Source organism: Oncorhynchus masou, chromosome 13 (genome assembly GCF_036934945.1).
Source record: "Oncorhynchus masou masou isolate Uvic2021 chromosome 13, UVic_Omas_1.1, whole genome shotgun sequence".
Taxonomy (NCBI): domain Eukaryota; kingdom Metazoa; phylum Chordata; class Actinopteri; order Salmoniformes; family Salmonidae; genus Oncorhynchus; species Oncorhynchus masou.
This window is the reverse complement of record NC_088224.1, coordinates 23,439,620-23,459,560: the sequence shown is the minus strand read 5'-3', so window position 1 is coordinate 23,459,560 and position 19,941 is coordinate 23,439,620. Positions and strand designations below refer to the sequence as shown.

The 19,941-nt window shown below is 46.1% G+C and overlaps 1 protein-coding gene across 1 annotated transcript; it reads left to right on the top strand.

Moving 5' to 3' along the window:
* Positions 1 to 614: 614 nt before the first annotated feature.
* itgb8 (integrin, beta 8) lies at positions 615 to 18,307 on the top strand. The gene is made up of 16 exons (XM_064983223.1): positions 615 to 1,286; positions 2,279 to 2,364; positions 5,410 to 5,581; positions 8,721 to 8,827; positions 9,061 to 9,200; positions 9,353 to 9,518; positions 10,523 to 10,681; positions 11,764 to 11,859; positions 12,093 to 12,173; positions 13,276 to 13,419; positions 13,931 to 14,552; positions 14,706 to 14,928; positions 15,218 to 15,321; positions 15,571 to 15,684; positions 16,219 to 16,379; positions 16,463 to 18,307. Exons 1-16 carry the CDS (start codon positions 1,187 to 1,189, stop codon positions 16,592 to 16,594), a joined length of 2,607 nt encoding a protein of 868 aa, XP_064839295.1. The 5' UTR covers positions 615 to 1,186; the 3' UTR covers positions 16,595 to 18,307.
* The last annotated feature ends 1,634 nt before the right edge of the window (positions 18,308 to 19,941 follow it).

Here is a 19,941-nt window from a genome sequence, read left to right as displayed (position 1 = left end):
CTATCTCCCTTTCTTTCTCTGTCTCTATCTATCTCCCTCTCTATCTAGCTCTCCCTCTCTGTTTAGGTACTGGCTGTTCTACGGTCTTGGATTTTTGTCCCCTCTCTAAAAGAAACATTGAAGCCGTTTTCCTCTCTTGTCTTTTGGACAACCCATTTGTTAACTACAACCCTCTCTCTCTCCACCCTCCCCCCTCCATCTGGCTCCTGTTCAGAAGTCCAGCTGGCTAGTGGAGGTTACTCTATGTCGCAGGAATCTTTCTTTATAATAGACTAACCCCCTTAACATGGGACTGTGAACTACACTCTGTTTTTATTACCCTGACTGTCTCTCACACACACACACACACACTACTCCCCCACCTGGCGTCAGACAACAACAGACTAACACTAGTGAGACGCTTCATAATAACACAATGGGTCTGAAGAATTTAATCAAACAGTAGTGTCAAAGCCTCCCACCCACTCTCTCTCTCTCTCTCTCACACACACACACACACACACACACACACACACACACACACACACACACACACAAAGTATTTTACTGTAGAACATTTCTCTCTCACATGTGTGGGAAGCATCGTTGCCATGACGGTGCCTGAGTCAGTGCACAGCATAAAACCAAGAGAGAGACAGATTTTTTAGGCTGGGCTTTATAATCAGCATATGGTCGTGAGACGCTCAACGCTGAAACATTGCAAAGAAGAAAACGATAGAAACAAAGGAGAGGAACGAGAGCGCGCTGAGACACTAGTGTTGTTGTTTGAATGAGCTCAGTGAAGTCTTTCCCGGGACACAGTATGTGACGGGGGGTGCACAAAACGTCACTACACCTGCTGCGGGCTGGAATAAATGCACGATAGAGAGAGAAAGAGAGATGTCTCGTTTTCACTTTCTCATTCGCACTATAAAGAGCTTGCCAAGGCAACTCCACGTGAATCAGATTTCTGGGAATAATCGTCTGTTTGGATAAGAAGGTTATTGTGCGGAAAGAAAACAAACAACAATGCCCCAACGACGCACCATTCATTCCTGGCGCTGCCTCTTGTTCACGCGGTCGTGCGGTATTTCCCGGTTGATTCCCATTATTGGAGAGTGTCAGTAGTAGGCGGTGACCGGAGCTGCATGCCTGCTGCCGGTGTCTCGAGCTGACCCGATTCCTACAGCCTGCCCCCGGTGTAGATATGACTTCCTGGCTACATAAATACGGTTACCCGAGTCTGCATTGCGTGCTGCTCTACGTGGTATTGGCCGCTAACATCATCGGCGGGAGCTCTCATTCCGGTGAGTGACAGAACATACCTGGATAGGTAGGTTAGGCTACTGTGGAATTAATGCACTCACTCATCATTAATAGATGGAAACATCATCATTGTGTGAATGGGTGAGACAGATGAAATAGTGAAAGAATCTTCAAGAATGAACTGTCAGATAATGATGATAGCTATAAATGTCCCGCCAGTAGTCCTTGCTCGACAATGTCTCAGCTGGTCGTCTGTCGCCGTTCACAACGGAACGTCACACTCAAACGTTTCATTCAATAACAATGACAATCACATAGGCTTATCAACGCACTGCATCTATCAACTACATGTATCATACTGTTATATTCCCAGCTTTATATTATACATCTATTCAGAAATTAGTCATGTTTATCATGGTATTTTTATTGATCTATAAGTGACGTGACCAGCTTCGACTGATCAGGTACTGCTGTAGCCTACAGTGTTGTGTAATCTAGCTGTAACTGGCATAGTAATTAGGTTAGAGCTGCTTGTTAATTCACTAATTCATCATTCATTATTTCACAAATTAGTAAACTGAGATCTGCAGCATTCCTCTCCTGGCCTACATTACTGTACAATACCAGCCTCTCAGGGAATACATGGGATCTGAGCCATAGATTGGCTTAGTAGTAGAATTAGGTCCATAGTTCTAATGGATGTGAGACATTGTTTAGAAACACAGTATACTCTATAGTCTGTAGAATAATTAGTCTGTAGACTAACTAGTCAGATTATTGTGTTTGACTGCAATGTGATTACTGACCTTGTGAATAACTGTGTGCATGAACTACACTGAAGCACCTGTTCACACGCACACACACACACACACAGTGATCTGTTGTGAGTCTACATTGTTCCTCTACATTCCTGATTTAAACATGGTAATTGACAGAGCCTTACTGCTGCATGGTTAATGACTGTTCACACAGTCAGTCTTTCATGTGTTAATTCTCTCTCCTCTTCTTTCCTCTCCTCTATCCTTCTCCACAGGTGAGCGTGTATGTTCGTCTCCTCCTGTCTCGTCGTGTTCAGAGTGCCTCCGACGCGGACCACAGTGTGCCTGGTGCTTTGAGGCGGTAAGAGAGAGCGAGATGGGGAGAGAGAGAGAGAGTGAGAGACAAAGAGAAGGGGGACACAGAGAGAGAGGGAGAGAGGGGGACACGGCGAGAGAGAGAGAGAGAGAGAGAAGGGACACAGAGAGATAGGGAGAAGGGGGACACGGAGAGAGAGAGAGAGAGAGAGAGAAGGGACACAGAGAGAGAGAGAGAGAGGGGGACACGGAGAGAGAGGGAGAGAGGGGGACACAGAGAGATAGGGAGAAGGGGGACACGGAGAGATAGGGAGAAGGGGGACACGGAGAGAGAGAGAGAGAGAGAGAGAGAAGGGACACGGAGAGAGAGAGAGAAGGGGGACACAGAGAGAGAGGGAGAGAGGGGGACACAGAGAGATAGGGAGAAGGGGGACACGGAGAGAGAGAGAGAAAGGGGACACAGAGAGAGAGGGAGAGAGGGGGACACTGAGAAAGAGAGAGAGAGAGAGAGAGAGGGGGACACAGAGAGAAAGAATGGAGAGTGAGGAGTAGAGCATTCACATTAGTCTGTAGAGAAGGGGGACACAGAGAGAGAGGGAGAGGGGGGACACAGAGAGATAGGGAGAAGGGGGACACGGAGAGAGAGAGAGAGAGAAGGGACACAGAGAGAGAGAGAGAGAAGGGGGACACTGAGAAAGAGAGAGAGAGAGAGAGAGAGAAGGGGGACCCTGAGAAAGAGAGAGAGAGAGAGGGACACAGAGAGAGAGAGAGAAGGGACACAGAGAGAGAGAGAAGGGGGACACTGAGAAAGAGAGAGAGAGAGAAGGGACACAGAGAGAGAGAGAGAAGGGACACAGAGAGAGAGAGAGAAGGGGGACACAGAGAGATAGGGAGAAGGGGGACACGGAGAGAGAGAGAGAGAGAAGGGACACAGAGAGAGAGAGAGAAGGGGGACACTGAGAAAGAGAGAGAGAGAGAGAGGGGGACACAGAGAGAAAGAATGGAGAGTGAGGAGTAGAGCATTCACATTAGTCTGTAGAGAAGGGGGACACAGAGAGAAAAAATGGAGAGTGAGGAGTAGAGCATTCACATTAGTCTGTAGAGAAGGTGCTCTTTCTGACATGTCAGCACATAGATTAGTGACAGGGCCATTTGTGATTGGTAATTGAAACACTTCTACAGGCTCTGGCTTTATCTCTGTGTTTAGTCTGTCATAGATAACGCACAAACACACTTTTCATACACCCTGTTGATAACCCTTTCTTGGTGTGTGTGTGTCTGTCTGGGTTCTGCCTTAATCCTGGGTTCTTGTAAAGTACTACTCTGACCCAATAAGTGACCATGAGAACCTGTAAACTAGGACATCACAACCTCCTGAAGACACACACACACACACACGCACATACACACGCGCATACACACACACACGCGCATACGTACACACACACACACACACACACACACACACACACGCATACACACACACACGTGCATACGTACACACACACACACACACACACACACACACACACACACACACACACACACACACACACACACACACACACACACACACACACACACACACACACACACCTGGGACACTGGTCTTGAGACCTTGAGTGGGCTGGCTCACTGGTACGTGAATTGGAAAGCACCCCCCCCCCCCACACACACACACACATACACCCTGTCTCGGAGTGGGTAACTCATTCTGAAAACTCCTCCAACATACACTGTCAGTTTCTGTTAGTACCAGTCTATTGGGTCTGTTGTTAGGAAAGTCCCTGTATGACTGTGGTTTAGAGGGACTTAACAGAACCAGAGGTTGAAGTGGGCCGGAGCCGACCACAACGGAGAACTCTAGTGCGGGTTTCCCAGACACAGATCAAAGCCTCTTAGTTCGGACTGCCTCTTAGACTATGTTTTACTGCTTGATTACAGACACCTCTTATAGAATATTTTTATTGAATATTGACTCTGGTGTATATTCAGGCCTAAATCTTCATAGCAGTATTTACTGTTGTATTGTTTTGTGTCAGTAGTACCAGGCTATCAGAGGGCTGTTGTTTTGTGTCAGTAGTCCCAGGGTATCAGAGGGCTGTTGTTTTGTGTCAGTAGTACCAGGGTATCAGAGGGCTGTTGTTTTGTGTCAGTAGTCCCAGGGTATCAGAGGGCTGTTGTTTTGTGTCAGTAGTCCCAGGGTATCAGAGGGCTGTTGTTTTGTGTCAGTAGTACCAGGGTATGAGAGGGCTGTTGTTTTGTGTCAGTAGTCCCAGGGTATCAGAGGGCTGTTGTTTTGTGTCAGTAGTCCCAGGGTATGAGAGGGCTGTTGTTTTGTGTCAGTAGTCCCAGGGTATGAGAGGGCTGTTGTTTTGTGTCAGTAGTACCAGGCTATGAGAGGGCTGTTGTTTTGTGTCAGTAGTCCCAGGGTATCAGAGGGCTGTTGTTTTGTGTCAGTAGTACCAGGGTATGAGAGGGCTGTTGTTTTGTGTCAGTAGTCCCAGGGTATCAGAGGGCTGTTGTTTTGTGTCAGTAGTCCCAGGGTATCAGAGGGCTGTTGTTTTGTGTCAGCAGTATCAGAGGGCTGTAATCCTCTTTGACCAGGCACTCTAAAGCCCTAAACCATGACACAGTTGACACAGTCCAACTCACAGAAGTGTGTTTCTATACTGGGATTATTGTCTATGTTGTGTAATGTCACTGCAAGGCACTGCCTAGCTTCTAGCAATAATTTCAACTCACACGCACACAGTCCCACGTCCTCAGTATAATCACTTCTATTTCCAGTTATACAACTGAACATCAGAGTCAACTGACTCTGTTTCTATTCAGGCAATTCAGGAGATTAAAAATCTCAGTTCAAGAAAATCAAAAATGAATTGCAATAAAAATGAATTGCAATGATGGTAATAACTTAGCTATTTATCCCTACTTCACTTACATAGTTAGTTACAGTGTAATTACACTTGCTATATAGTACACCTCTCCTGACTGGAGTGATTTGAAATTGGAATTGACCCCTGATATAATGTGCAGAAAGAAGGATATGGGCCCTGATCTCCAACCCCTGACCTCTGACCTCTAACAGGGTTTCCTGGATGGAGCGGAGGTGGGAGAGCGCTGCGACCTGGTGGGGAAACTGGCAAGGAGGGGGTGTGGCCTAGAGTTCATAGAGCATCCAGAGGTCATGGTGGAGGTCAATGCTACGACCAGCAGCACTCAGGTGTCACCGGGAGAGATCACCCTCACACTCAGACCAGGTGAGGGGCAGAGTATAGCTGCCACTGAATAACTCACTGAATGGTGGACTGTACGTCTTGATGTATGTCTGCTTTACAAGTTATTTGCTGTATGTTGTACATACACCGAACAAAAATATAAATGCAATTAGTGTTAGTCCCATGTTTCATGAGTTGAAATGAGAGATCCCAAGAAATTTTACATACACACAAAAAGCTTATTTCTCTTAAATTTGGTGCACAAATTTGTTTACATCCTTGTTTGTGAGCATTTCTCCTTTGCCAAGATAATCCACCCACCTGACAAGTGTGGCATATCAAGAAGCTGATTAAACAGCATGATCATTACACAGGTGCACCTTATGCTAGGAAAAATAAAAGGCCACTCTAAAATGTGCAGTGTTGTCACACAACACAATGACACAGATGTCTCAAGTTTTGAGGGAGTGTGCAATTGGCATGTTGCCTGCAGGAATGTCCACCAGAGCTGTTTCCAGAAAATTGAATGTTTATTTCTCAATCATAAGCCACCTCCAACGTTGTTTTAAAGAATTTGGCAGTACGTCCAACCGGCCTCACATCCACAGACCACGTGTATGGCGTTGTGTGGGTGAGCGGTTTGCTGATGTCAACGTTGTGAACAGAGTGCCCCATGGTGACGGTGGGGTTATGGCATGGGCAGGCATAAGCTACAGACAATGAACACAATTGCATTTTATCGATGGCAATTTGAATGCACAGAGATACCATGACTGAGGCCCATTGTCGTGCCATTCATCCGCCACCATCACCTCATGTTTCAGCATGATAATGCACGGCCCCATGTTGCAGGGATCTGCAAACAATTCCTGGAAGCTGAAAATGTCCCAGTTCTTCCATGGCCTGCATACTCACCAGACATGTCACCCATTGAGCATGTTTGGGATGCTCTGGATCGACGTGTATGACGGCGTATTCCAGTTCCAATATCCAGCAATTTCGCACAGCCATTGAAGAGGAGTGGGACAATATTCCACAGGCCACAATCAACAGCCTGATCAACTCTATGTGAAGGAGATTTGTCGCCCTGCATGAGGCAAATGGTGGTCACACCAGATACTGACTGGTTTTCTGATCCACGCCCCTACCTTTAAGGCATCTGTGACCAACAGATCCATATCTTGATTCGCAGTCATGTGAAATCCATAGATTAGAGCATTATTTATTTATTTCAATTGACTGATTTCCTTATATGAATGTTAACTCAGTAAAATATTTGAAATTGTTGCATGTTGCTTTTGTATTTTTGTTCTGTAATACATTGTTCTGAGCTAGGGCAGTGGCGGTCATGAAATTCTGTCAGCCCGTTATTGTCATGCGAAAGAGTGCTGGTCTCACAGTAATTGACCGTTAATGCATTGACCGTTAATGCATTGACCGTTAATGCATCTCCAGGACTCCACACATACAAGCTGCAAACAAGCCACTGATGCGTGCCTTTGGAACATATACATTTTTAAAAGTCAAATAAATCAATTTAATATACACCATCACAGTGAAGCCAATATTTATTTTAGTCAGGTCTAAAGAAACATTAAGATATGAAAAAATGTATTTCAGAAGAACAGAATATGAGTTGGCCTACTGTATGTTATCTGTCACTGCCGTCGAAAGAACTAGACCAAAGCACAGCGTGGTGAGCGTACATATTCCTTTTATTTAGGATGACGCCGACAAAAACAATACAAAACAACTGTGACGCTTAAGGGCTATGTGCCACAAACAAAGTTAACTACCCACAATCATAGGTGGGAAAAAGGGCTGCCTAAGTATGGTTCCCAATCAGAGACAATGATAGACAGCTGTCCCTGATTGAGAACCATACCCGGCCAAAACAAAGAAATACAAAAACATAGAAAATAGAACATAGAATGCCCACCCAAATCACACCCTGACCAAACCAAAATAGAGACATAAAAAGCTCTCTAAGGTCAAGGCGTGACAATCTGGCTATGCTCCATTCCATGTGCTGTAGGCTTGTTTATTTAGCTGATAAGATATGCTTATAAGTCCTGTGCCATTATTTTATATTATATGATTTTATAGTAAGAAGAATATAATTGAACTGAATAAAATAGAAAGGATATTTTTCCCATTCTGGAGCCAGTGTTCATATTAAGTGGCTATGTTAAGTGTAAAAGTGATCATTTGAAACAGGTCCTATATGCTAGATGTAGAGTTATTTGTAACTTTAGTTCTGAATGATACAAACCTTAGAATGTCTTAGAAATCAAAACATTTATAGGCTGCATGACGTGACTACAGGCTATTGATGATTTGTAGCAAAAAAAGCTTGCGCTCTGTTCCCTGCCTCAGGGTACACAGCTGTTCTGATGGCGGGACAATAGAGTCCTGAGTACCAGGTCATTATGACTTGATGGAGGGACCATAGAGCCCTGAGTACCAGGCCATTAGGACCTGATGGAGGGACAATAGAGCCCTGAGTACCAGGCCATTAGGACCTGATGGAGGGACAATAGAGCCCTGAGTACCAGGCCATTAGGACCTGATGGAGGGACAATAGAGCCCTGAGTACCAGGCCATTAGGACCTGATGGAGGGACAATAGAGCCCTGAGTACCAGGCTATTAGTGACCTGATGAAGGGACAATAGAGCCCTGAGTACCAGGCCATTAGGACTTGATGGTGGGACAATAGAGCCCTGAGTACCAGGCCATTAGGACCTGATGGAGGGACAATAGAGCCCTGAGTACCAGGCTATTAGTGACCTGATGAAGGGACAATAGAGCCCTGAGTACCAGGCCATTAGGACCTGATGGAGGGACAATAGAGCCCTGAGTACCAGGCTATTAGTGACCTGATGAAGGGACAATAGAGCCCTGAGTACCAGGCCATTAGGACCTGATGGAGGGACAATAGAGCCCTGAGTACCAGGCTCATCAGTGACCTGATGGTTGTTAGTGAGTTGGGTATTACCAAAGCATGTCCTGAGTGAATGAGAGGAGATTACTAAGACTAAACAGTCACATGGAGTTTTACTGCCGTCATGACTCATGACTGCCGGCGAATCCCAGTTTTACTGCTGCTTTCATTGCAAGAACTCTGGTGAGTGATAATTCCAATGGTTGTTTTATTTCAAATAAACATGACACTGTGTGTAGGTGCTGAGGCCAGTGTGATCGTAGCAGTACAACAGTTAGAGAGGTATCCTGTTGATCTGTACTACCTGGTGGACGTATCAGCATCAATGCAGGAAAACCTGGACCAGGTGAGTGACTGATCTGATCTATATTATCTACATAACCTGAAGTATAATGTTTTTACAGCACAACTCTTAGCACTTTTAATTATCGAAATAAACTTTGATACGATTTCAGCTGAAATAGATTGATTTATGAAGACATTTGTATTTTTACCTTGACTAGGTAAGTGTTTACTCTTTACCGTGATTGGTTGGGTGTACAGTTTGTAAATCTCCCTGATGTTTCCCTATTGGTGCAGCTGAAGACGGTGGGCGTAGCCTTGTCCCACCGTATGAGAGAACATTCCAGTGATTTGCGTCTGGGGTTCGGCTCCTTCGTTGACAAACCTGTCTCACCCTACATCAATGTACACCCCTCTAAGATAAATAACCCCTGCAGGTAGGGTGGGACACACACAGACACACCAACTCAGACACACCAACTCACTGACAGAACCCTTTCAAGTTGCTGGATGACAGGTATCTTCATTCTTACAATGATGAGTGACTCTCCCTCTCTCCACCCCTCCCCCCCGCACCCATCTCCCTCAGTGACTATGAGGTGAAGTGTCGCCCAGCCCATGGCTTCCATCATGTTCTTAGTATGACAGCAAACATGTCAGAGTTTACACGCATCATCAAGAGACAGAGGATATCAGGGAACATGGACACACCAGAGGGAGGGTTAGACGCTATGCTCCAAGCTACTGTATGTCAGGTAGGGACTGCATGTGTGTCTGTGTCTGTGTTGGTGTGTCTGTGTTGGTGTTGGTGTGGGTGTGTTGGTGTGTCTGTGTTGGTGTGGGTGTGTTGGTGTGGGTGTGTTGGTGTGGGTGTGTTGGTGTGTCTGTGTCTGTGTTGGTGTGTCTGTGTTGGTGTGGGTGTGTTGGTGTGTCTGTGTTGGTGTGTTTGTGTTGGTGTGTCTGTGTCTGTGTCTGTGTTGGTGTTGGTGTGGGTGTGTTGGTGTGGGTGTGTGGGTGTGGGTGTGTTGGTGTGGGTGTGTTGGTGTGTTGGTGTGGGTGTTTGTGTGTTTGGTGGCCCCTGCATGCTTTGACTCAGACCCCCTTTCGAGAAGGCATCCCATACCTTCGCGGTGATGTCACTCACTGAAGAGGGGTGTGTGTGAGTGTGTGCGTGCCTGCGTGTGCGTGTGTGTGTGTGTGTGTGTGTGTGTGTCATGGAGAATGGTGGCATGCTGGGTCAGCAATGAGTAGTGCTGCTGGCATCTACTGGCACTATCACTGGGGGATGACACACACACACACACACACACACACACTGGATGAAACCATCGATGTGGAATAGGACCCTTCAGATAACCTGAGTCAGAGCTTGCAGGGGGTAGACACACTCACTCCGTCCTCTCCTCACTTTCTTTCCCAGTAGCTCATACAGCGGGTGACACCATCAGTGTGGAATGGCAGGCTATACTTTCTAATTAGCCTTTCTTTCCAGTAGCTTAGAATGAATTGACTTATCCTGCCTGACTGATCAGGAAATGGTGAATAGACAATGAGATGAAAATACAGTATGGATGAATCTCCCTGTCTCCCTGTCTGTCTGTCTGTCTGTCTGTCTGTCTGTCTGTCTGTCTGTCTGTCTGTCTGTCTGTCTGTCTGTCTGTCTGTTTTTCTTTCTTTCTTTCTTTCTCCCTCCTCCACCTCCCCTATACCCTCTCTTTCTTTCCTCCTCTCTCTCCCTTTCTCTCTTTTTCTCCATCAGGGTGAGGTGGGTTGGCGTGGGGAGGCCAAGCGTCTGTTGTTGTTGATGACAGACCAGCCTTCTCACCTGGCGTTGGACAGCAGACTGGCTGGTATAGTCACACCGCACGATGGCCTCTGCCATCTGGAGAACAACGTCTATATGGAGAGCACTACCATGGTGAGACACACACACACACACACACACACACACACTTCCATGATGAGACACACACATACACACACTACCAGGGTGAGACACACACATACACACACATACACACACTACCATGATGAGACACACACATACACGCTACCATGGTGAGACACACACATACACACTACCATGGTGAGACACACACATACACACACATACACACACTACCATGATGAGACACACACATACACACACTTCCATGATGAGAGACACACATACACACACTACCAGGGTGAGTCACACACATACACACACTACCAGGGTGAGATACACACTACCATGGTGAGACACACACATACACACTACCATGGTGAGACACACACATACACACACTACCATGGCGAGACACACACATACACACACATACAATCACTACCATGGTGAGACACACACATACACACACTACCATGGTGAGACACACACATACAATCACTACCATGGTGAGACACACACATACACACACTGCCATGGTGAGACACACACATACACACACTACTATGGTGAGACACACACATACACACACTACCATGGTGAGACACACACATACACACACTACTATGGTGAGACACACACATACACACACTACCATGGTGAGACACACACATACACACACTGCCATGGTGAGACACACACATACACACACTACTATGGTGAGACACACACATACACACACTACCATGGTGAGACACACACATACAATCACTACCATGGTGAGACACACACATACACACACTGCCATGGTGAGACACACACATACACACACTACTATGGTGAGACACACACACTGCCATGGTGAGACACACACATACACACACTACTATGGTGAGACACACACATACACACACTACTATGGTGAGACACACACATACTCACACTACCATGGTGAGACACACTCGCACAGGCAGGTGCACAAACACCTATATGCACAGGGAGAACACACACTCGTGCACACAAACACACATACTTATATAGACCTATGAACGCATGATGAACACACACATACACACAGAGAACACCAACATAGCTTGTCTATCTGTCTCTGTTAGGACCACCCCAGTTTAGGCCTGTTGGCTGAGAAGCTTCTAGAGAACCACATCTACTCTCTCTTTGCTGTGGAACAACTACAATATCAGTGGTATGAGGTAATCTCTCTACACACATAACTCTCTCTCTGCTGAGCTCTAACACACACAAGCCCATCGCACGCCAATGAATTAACATGGTCTCAAACTGAGTCCCCCAGACTCGGTGTCCCTTTCTCTCTATCCCTGGAATTAACATATCTGTCTTTGTCTCTCTATTTCTCTTTCGCTATCTCTATCTCTTTCTATTTCTCTATCTCTATCTCTATCTCTTTCTCTTTCTCTTGTTCTAGGAGTTGGTCAGGTTGCTACCAGGCTCCAATCTTCTGTTCCAGGCCCCCAAACTTATAGACGTGGTGGTGGATGCATACAAGGTAACACACACACACACAGAAAAGAACAACCACTGGTGGGAGCAGGATGTTGTTAGGTGGGTGGTGTAGTAAGGGGAGGGTGAAGGTTTGGCATGGCTCAATATAATCTATCTCACCCCGGGGCACAGAACAAACCATTGTTCTGTACGGGAATCTGCCAACTCCACAGATCTGCACACTCTGTCTGTACACACACTCACACACGCACTTACACACACACACGCGCACTTACACACACACACGCACTTACACACACACACGCACTTACACACACACACGCACTTACACACACACACACACACACACACACACACACACACACACACACACACACACACACACACACACACACACACACACACACACACAGTAGTTCCGCAGAACAGAGCCTGGCATTATTAAGGCTTTTCTTCTCCACCGTATATTTGAACCCGCCTTTTTCCCATCAGCCTCTCTATTGATCAGAGGAACGGAGAACAATGGAGGCTTTCTGAGAACATGTGACAACCTGTTCTCTCTCTCTCTCCCTCACCTTCATCCTCACCCTCACCCTCTCCATATACCTCACCCCCTCCGCCACCCCTCCCCCACCCCTCTCCATAATCCTCACCTTCATCCTCGCCCTCACCCTCTCCATATACCTCACCCCCTCCGCCACCCCTCCCCCACCCCTCTCCATAATCCTCACCTTCATCCTCGCCCTCACCCTCACCCTCTCCATATACCTCACCCCCTCCGCCACCCCTCCTCCACCCCTCTCCATAACCCTCACCTTCATCCTCGCCCTCACCCTCTCCCTCACCCTCTCCATATACCTCACCCCCTCCGTCACCCCTCCCCCACCCCTCTCCATAACCCTCACCTTCATCCTCGCCCTCACCCTCTCCCTTTTCCCTTTCCATAACCCTCTCCCTCACCCTCTCCATAACCTTCTCCATAACCCTCTCCCTCACCCTCACTCTCTCCATAACCCTCACCCTCTCTCTCACCCTCTGTCCTTCCTTTTTCTCCTGCTCTCCTCCTCTTCTTGCCTCATTGCCCACCCCACTCTCTCTCCCTCTCTTTCTCTCTTTCCACCACTCTCTCCATCTGTCTCCTCTAGAGGTTGTTGTCAGTTGTCCAGGTGTCTGTGTCAGTGGAGGACAGAGCATTCAGCCGTTTCCTGGTCAGCGTCTCTCCCCTCTGTCCAGAAGGATCTGTATCCCACGACAACCGCAGCTGCTCCAACGTCCAGCCCAACCAGACGGTACACGCACACACACACACAATCACACACGCATGCACGCACACTCACGCACACACGCACGCACTTGTCAAGTGGCGGTGGGTCTGAGTGTGTACACATGCGCACGTTTGTGTGTATGTGCGTGTGCATGTGTGTGTTTCTTACAGAGGTAGGCATATTAGTGAATAATCTGAGTAGATTATGACTCAACACATTAACTTGTCATTTGATTATCAGCTGACCTGTTGTTATTGTTTATGAAAAGCTCCTTTATCAGATATATTATTTCAGCGTATATAATCTAAGGAGCAAAATCTGAATTTTCTCATAGTCTCTCATTGAAGTAAATTAGGATTCATCCGACTCATGAAAGATTGTTTAGGCAAATCACCCTGTTGTGTATGATGATGCCATATGGTTGAGTCTACCTTTAAATGTATGAATAGGGCCAATGTCTTGAGGTTGAATTTCAGCTCTGCTCACTCAAACTCTAACTCCAGTCTCCTCTCCACTCATTCTATTTCTATTGCAGGTCTACTTCAACATCACCATCGGTCTGCACTCCTGTCCTGACGATGATGATGACGACGTGGTCCAGGTCTTTGTCAGGCCTGTGGGTTACAATGAGTCATCCATCATCAAGGTTCACTCACGATGTCGCTGTCACTGTGGACCGGACTGGCATTGCCATGACGATACCACACATCAGTCAACGTGTGGTGAGGTCACCCCAGATACAGACCGTAATAATCAAGACATGAACAATCGGGACATGCACACACACACACCGGACCGAGACCCAGAGCACACACCCACACGCCCTCACACACACACACCGGACCTAGACCCAGAGCACACACCCACACGCCCTCACACACACACACCGGACCTAGACCCAGAGCACACACCCACACGGCCTCACACACACGGACCGGACCTAGACCCAGACCACACACCCACACGGCCTCACACACACGGACCGGAGTGGTCACGGCAGTGTCGTGCGGAGGGATCGGGGGTGGACTGTAACGGCCGGGGAGTGTGTGTGTGTGGGAAGTGTGTGTGTGAGAGGAACAGTCTAGGAACAGTGTATGGACAGTACTGTCAGATGGACGACTACTCCTGCCCCTACCAACATGGACTACTGTGTGGAGGTAATATACACACACGTTGTGCACAACCCCAACACACACACATACATACAGTACAATGTACATTTCACATCTTACGAGCTAAATCTTATTCACTTACTCACACTGTGTAACAAGTGGTAGACTACAATCTCTCTCTCTCCCTCTCTCCTTTAGGGCGAGGTATGTGTGTGTCTGGTGATTGTGTATGTGAAGAGGGCTGGACAGGAGAGAGCTGCAGGTGCCCAGTCTCTACGGCAATCTGCCTGTCCGACAACGGGTTGCTATGCAGCGGGCGTGGCAGGTGTGTGTGTGGCAGATGTGTGTGTGACAACCATCAATATTCCGGGGCATTTTGTGAGAGATGTCCCACCTGCCACAGCTCCTGTCAGTCACACTGGTAAGGCTTCAGCTCAGCGGGCTAACACAGTTTGGTGCCGTGCATTCTGATGACCTGGGTTCATACGCGGTCGGTCCCGTCATGTCAACCACCCTGGTAATCATTCTCTCTCTCTCTCTCTCTCTTCTCTTCTCCTGTCTGTCTGTCTGTCTCTCTCTCTCTCTCTCTCTCTCCTGTCTGTCTGTCTCTCTCTCTCTCTCTCTCTCTCTCTCTTCTCTTCTCCTGTCTGTCTGTCTGTCTGTCTGTCTCTCTCTCTCTCTCTCTCTCTCTCTCTCTCTCTCTCTCTCAGGAGGTGTATAGACTGTCACTTGTCTCACGGTCTGTCTCAGAGAGAGGCTGGGGAGTGCAACCATACCTGCATCCCATTAGTGGGTTATGTCAATGATGTCACAGGTAGAATGGGGTCAGGGGTTATACCAGACAGAAGCACATACTCACACACAAACATGTCATTATGGTCTGCAAAAAAAAAAAAAATTGTAAACGACATTTGTTCATTTCATTCTCTTTCTCTTGATCAAAGTTGATGGGATAAACATTCATTTTCTCTGTCTCCTCACTCTCCATTCTCTCTCTCTCTCTCTCTGTGTGTGTGTGTGTGTGTCTCACTCACTCTCTCTCTCTCTGTTTCTCTCTTTCCAGTCCTACTAGGCCAGGTATGGAGACAGTGTGTGTATAAGAAAGACAACTGTTACTATCGCTTCCACACTGCACTTGTCTCAGGAAATACTCTTCTACATTTCAACACACAACCTGGTGAGACACACACACGTGCAAACACACACATGTGCGCACACACATACACACACTGTGTAAGTGCAAGTTGCAACAATTGCACCCCACCACCTCTAGAAACAGCACTATTCATTGTGTGTCCCACTCTCCCCTCTGTCCCCGACCCCACATGCCTCCTCCACTCTCTCTCTCTCTTCTCCCGCCTCTCCCCCCTGTATTCCCGAACACTCCCACTCCCGGTTGCGGAAGCCAAGTTTCCATGGCAACAGTTATAAATGTCAGAGTAGAACTTTAGTCTCTTTGTCTGAGGATGAGCCCGATCTCTCTTTGTGTGTGTGTGTGTGTGTGTGTGTGTGTGTGTGTGTGTGTGTGTGTGTGTGTGTGTGTGTGTGTGTGTGTGTGTGTGTGTGTGTGTGTGTGTGTGTGTGTGAGGATAGTGGTACTTTGTAACTATTTCAGGGTCAAATTTTGGTGTGTTGGGTCTGTGTGTCCCTATATACTACAATGGATAGAGATAAAGTCCTCACAACTTTGTGTGTGTGTGTGTGTCTCCAGAGTGTGTATCCAGTAGGCGGTATGTGGGGACCTTCCTCAGTGTGTGTGTGTTGACATTCCTCCCTGGCTTGGTGATGCTGGCTGTGCTGGTGCTGCTCCTGCACAGACGATCTTTGCCACAGGGTGGCGCCACTGATCAACAATACAACCCCACTGGCAAGGTAAGATTCTCCAATACCTTATCTTCACACAGAAACACACTTGTGTGCATGTTTCTAATTGCCTGTGCATGTTGTATCATTAGGGTTTGTCACACGTCCCAAAGACCAATGAGAAGACGGTATCCTACAGGAGGGACCGCCCCCCGGGCCCTGACCGACCAATGGAGATGCATATCACCGTTCCCAAGATGCCCCTGGGCGAACCCTGGCAGTAAGGGGTCAGGGGTTAGAGGTCAACGGTTGAAGTGGGCCAATGCTGACCAGTACAAAAAAGCAGCAACTCTAATGTTATACTGCTTGAGAACCGGCACCTGTGAAATGCAGGTACAGTAAAATGACAGTGAGCAGGGCAACAGGAATCTTCTCTCAGTCCACTTGCACTGGTTACAGGTTAGGGGAAGGATAGTAAATCATGAAAAACTGGACAGAGTAACACTCCAAACAGGAGTCTTGTTACTGATACTGTAATATTATGTGGCTTTATGGACTGGCAGCCATTGAAAGGTACTGAACATTGATCGATTTATCAATGCTAAATATTTATGCTTTTATTACAGAGAACACTACAAGTTTATTAGTTTACTTGATCTCTCTCTCTACTCAACCTGTATGTCCTGTGTTAGCTGACCACCTAGTGGTCAGTGGTGAAACGACATAAGAAAATGGGATGAATGAATAATTGGATGAAGGAATGAATGAATGAATGAATGAATGGTGACCTTGCAACGTGTGAATATGTGACACTCCACAATCATTACCTATTTTTTTTACCTACCGCCAGATCTACTTGATTTCTTTATTTTATGTGCCTGGCATAACTGGAGTTTTGAGAGGACAGGTAGCCTCCAACGGTTGTTAATGTACAGTACCGGTATCTAGTTTTAATATTTGAAACAAGCATTAATTTTAAGTTAGCATACTTGTGGAGAGACAGAGTAGAGATTTGCACAAGCATCGTTATGTAGCATGATAGGTCGTAGTGTTGTCAGACTACTGAGCGCTAATTGGCTCCTGAACTATTGGGAAGGCTGCTGATTGGCTCCTAAACTACTGGGAAGGCTCCTGATTGGATCCTGAACGTTCCATATTACACTTCTATCTACAAGAATTCCAGTAAACAAAACTATGAATAATATTTAATAATGCATTTGTTGCATGTTCAGTTTTAATTTACATCTGATGTTTGATGTTTACAGCATTCATTAGCTGCTAATTTATTTAGTCCATAACACTAATATTATTATTTATTGTGATTTATTTCAAAAAAAAATGTTTCTCGTAATTTTTGTATTCTATTTTTAATTAAAGGTACTGACTGGCTACAGGGCTGTAATATTACAGGACTGTAGCTCAATGTTAAATGAATCAGCAATTATAAAAATGATCTCTCTAACTGGCAGACTTGGGTCAAATACTTTCAAAAACTGGTATCACATTATTAGAATGGCACCCATTGTCTCACGTCAGAAAGCTTGACAACCTTGTCTGCATACAGTGCCTTGCGAAAGTATTTGGCCCCCTTGAACTTTGCGACCTTTTGCCACATTTCAGGCTTCAAACATAAAGATATAAAACTGTATTTTTATGTGAAGAATCAACAACAAGTGGGATGACATTTATTGGATATTTCAAACTTTTAACAAATCCAAAACTGAAAAATTGGGCGTGCAAAATTATTCAGCCCCCTTAAGTTAATACTTTGTAGCGCCACCTTTTGCTGCGATTACAGCTGTAAGTCGCTTGGGGTATGTCTCTATCAGTTTTGCACATCGAGAGACTGAATTTCTTTCCCATTCCTCCTTGCAAAACAGCTCGAGCTCAGTGAGGTTGGATGGAGAGCATTTGTGAACAGCAGTTTTCAGTTCTTTCCACAGATTCTCGATTGGATTCAGGTCTGGACTTTGACTTGGCCATTCTAACACCTGGATATGTTTATTTTTGAACCATTCCATTGTAGATTTTGCTTTATGTTTTGGATCATTGTCTTGTTGGAAGACAAATCTCCGTCCCAGTCTCAGGTCTTTTGCAGACTCCATCAGGTTTTCTTCCAGAATGGTCCTGTATTTGGCTCCATCCATCTTCCCATCAATTTTAACCATCTTCTCTGTCCCTGCTGAAAAAAAGCAGGCCCAAACCATGATGCTGCCACCACCATGTTTGACAGTGGGTATGGTAAGTTCAGGGTGATGAGCTGTGTTGTTTTTTACGCCAAACATAACGTTTTGCATTGTTGCCAAAAAGTTCAATTTTGGTTTCATCTGACCAGAGCACCTTCTTCCACATGTTTGGTGTGTCTCCCAGGTGGCTTGTGGCAAACTTTAAACAACACTTTTTATGGATATCTTTAAGAAATGGCTTTCTTCTTGCCACTCTTCCATAAAGGCCAGATTTGTGCAATATACGACTGATTGTTGTCCTATGGACAGAGTCTCCCACCTCAGCTGTAGATCTCTGCAGTTCATCCAGAGTGATCATGGGCCTCTTGGCTGCATCTCTGATCAGTCTTCTCCTTGTATGAGCTGAAAGTTTAGAGGGACGGCCAGGTCTTGGTAGATTTGCAGTGGTCTGATACTCCTTCCATTTCAATATTATCGCTTGCACAGTGCTCCTTGGGATGTTTAAAGCTTGGGAAAACTTTTTGTATCCAAATCCGGCTTTAAACTTCTTCACAACAGTATCTCGGACCTGCCTGGTGTGTTCCTTGTTCTTCATGATGCTCTCTGCGCTTTTAACGGACCTCTGAGACTATCACAGTGCAGGTGCATTTATACGGAGACTTGATTACACTCAGGTGGATTGTATTTATCATCATTAGTCATTTAGGTCAACATTGGATCATCCAGAGATCCTCACTGAACTTCTGGAGAGAGTTTGCTGCACTGAAAGTAAAGGGGCTGAATAATTTAGCACGCCCAATATCCAATAAATGTCGTTCCACTTCATGATTGTGTCCCACTTGTTGTTGATTCTTCACAAAAAAATACAGTTTTATATCTTTATGTTTGAAGCCTGAAATATGGCAAAAGGTCGCAAAGTTCAAGGGGGCCGAATACTTTCGCAAGGCACTGTAGTTCATGGCCAGTCTGAAGACAATGAAGGGCACCTACAGCACATTTGGAAAGTATTCAGACCCCTTGACTTTTTCCACGTTTTACGTTACAGCCTTATTCTAAAATTGATTAAATTATTTAATTTTCTCATCAATTTACACACAATACCCCATACTGACAAAGCAAAAACAGATTAGAAATCTTTGCAAATTTATAAAAAACAGATATCACATTTACATAAGTATTCAGACCCTTTACTCAGTACTTTGTTGAAGCACATTTAGTGGTGATTACAGCCTCTAGTCTTCTTGGGTATGATGCTACAAGCTTGGCACACCTGTATTTGGGGAGTTTCTCCCATTCTTCTCTGCAGATCCTCACAAGCTGTATCAGGTTGGATGGGGATTGTTGCTGCACAGCTATTTTCAGGTCTCTCCAGAGATGTTCAAGTCCGGGCTTAGGCTGAGCCGCTCAAGGATATTCAGAGACTTGTCCTGAAGCCACTCCTGCGT

Bases quoted from the DNA above. Each gene is read 5' to 3' on its own strand.
- itgb8 (XM_064983223.1), top strand. From the start codon at position 1,187: ATGACTTCCTGGCTACATAAATACGGTTACCCGAGTCTGCATTGCGTG. The intron at 2,365-5,409 runs GTAAGAGAGAGC...GACCTCTAACAG, and splicing joins GTGCCTGGTGCTTTGAGGCG to GGTTTCCTGGATGGAGCGGA. The intron at 5,582-8,720 runs GTGAGGGGCAGA...CACTGTGTGTAG, and splicing joins CACCCTCACACTCAGACCAG to GTGCTGAGGCCAGTGTGATC.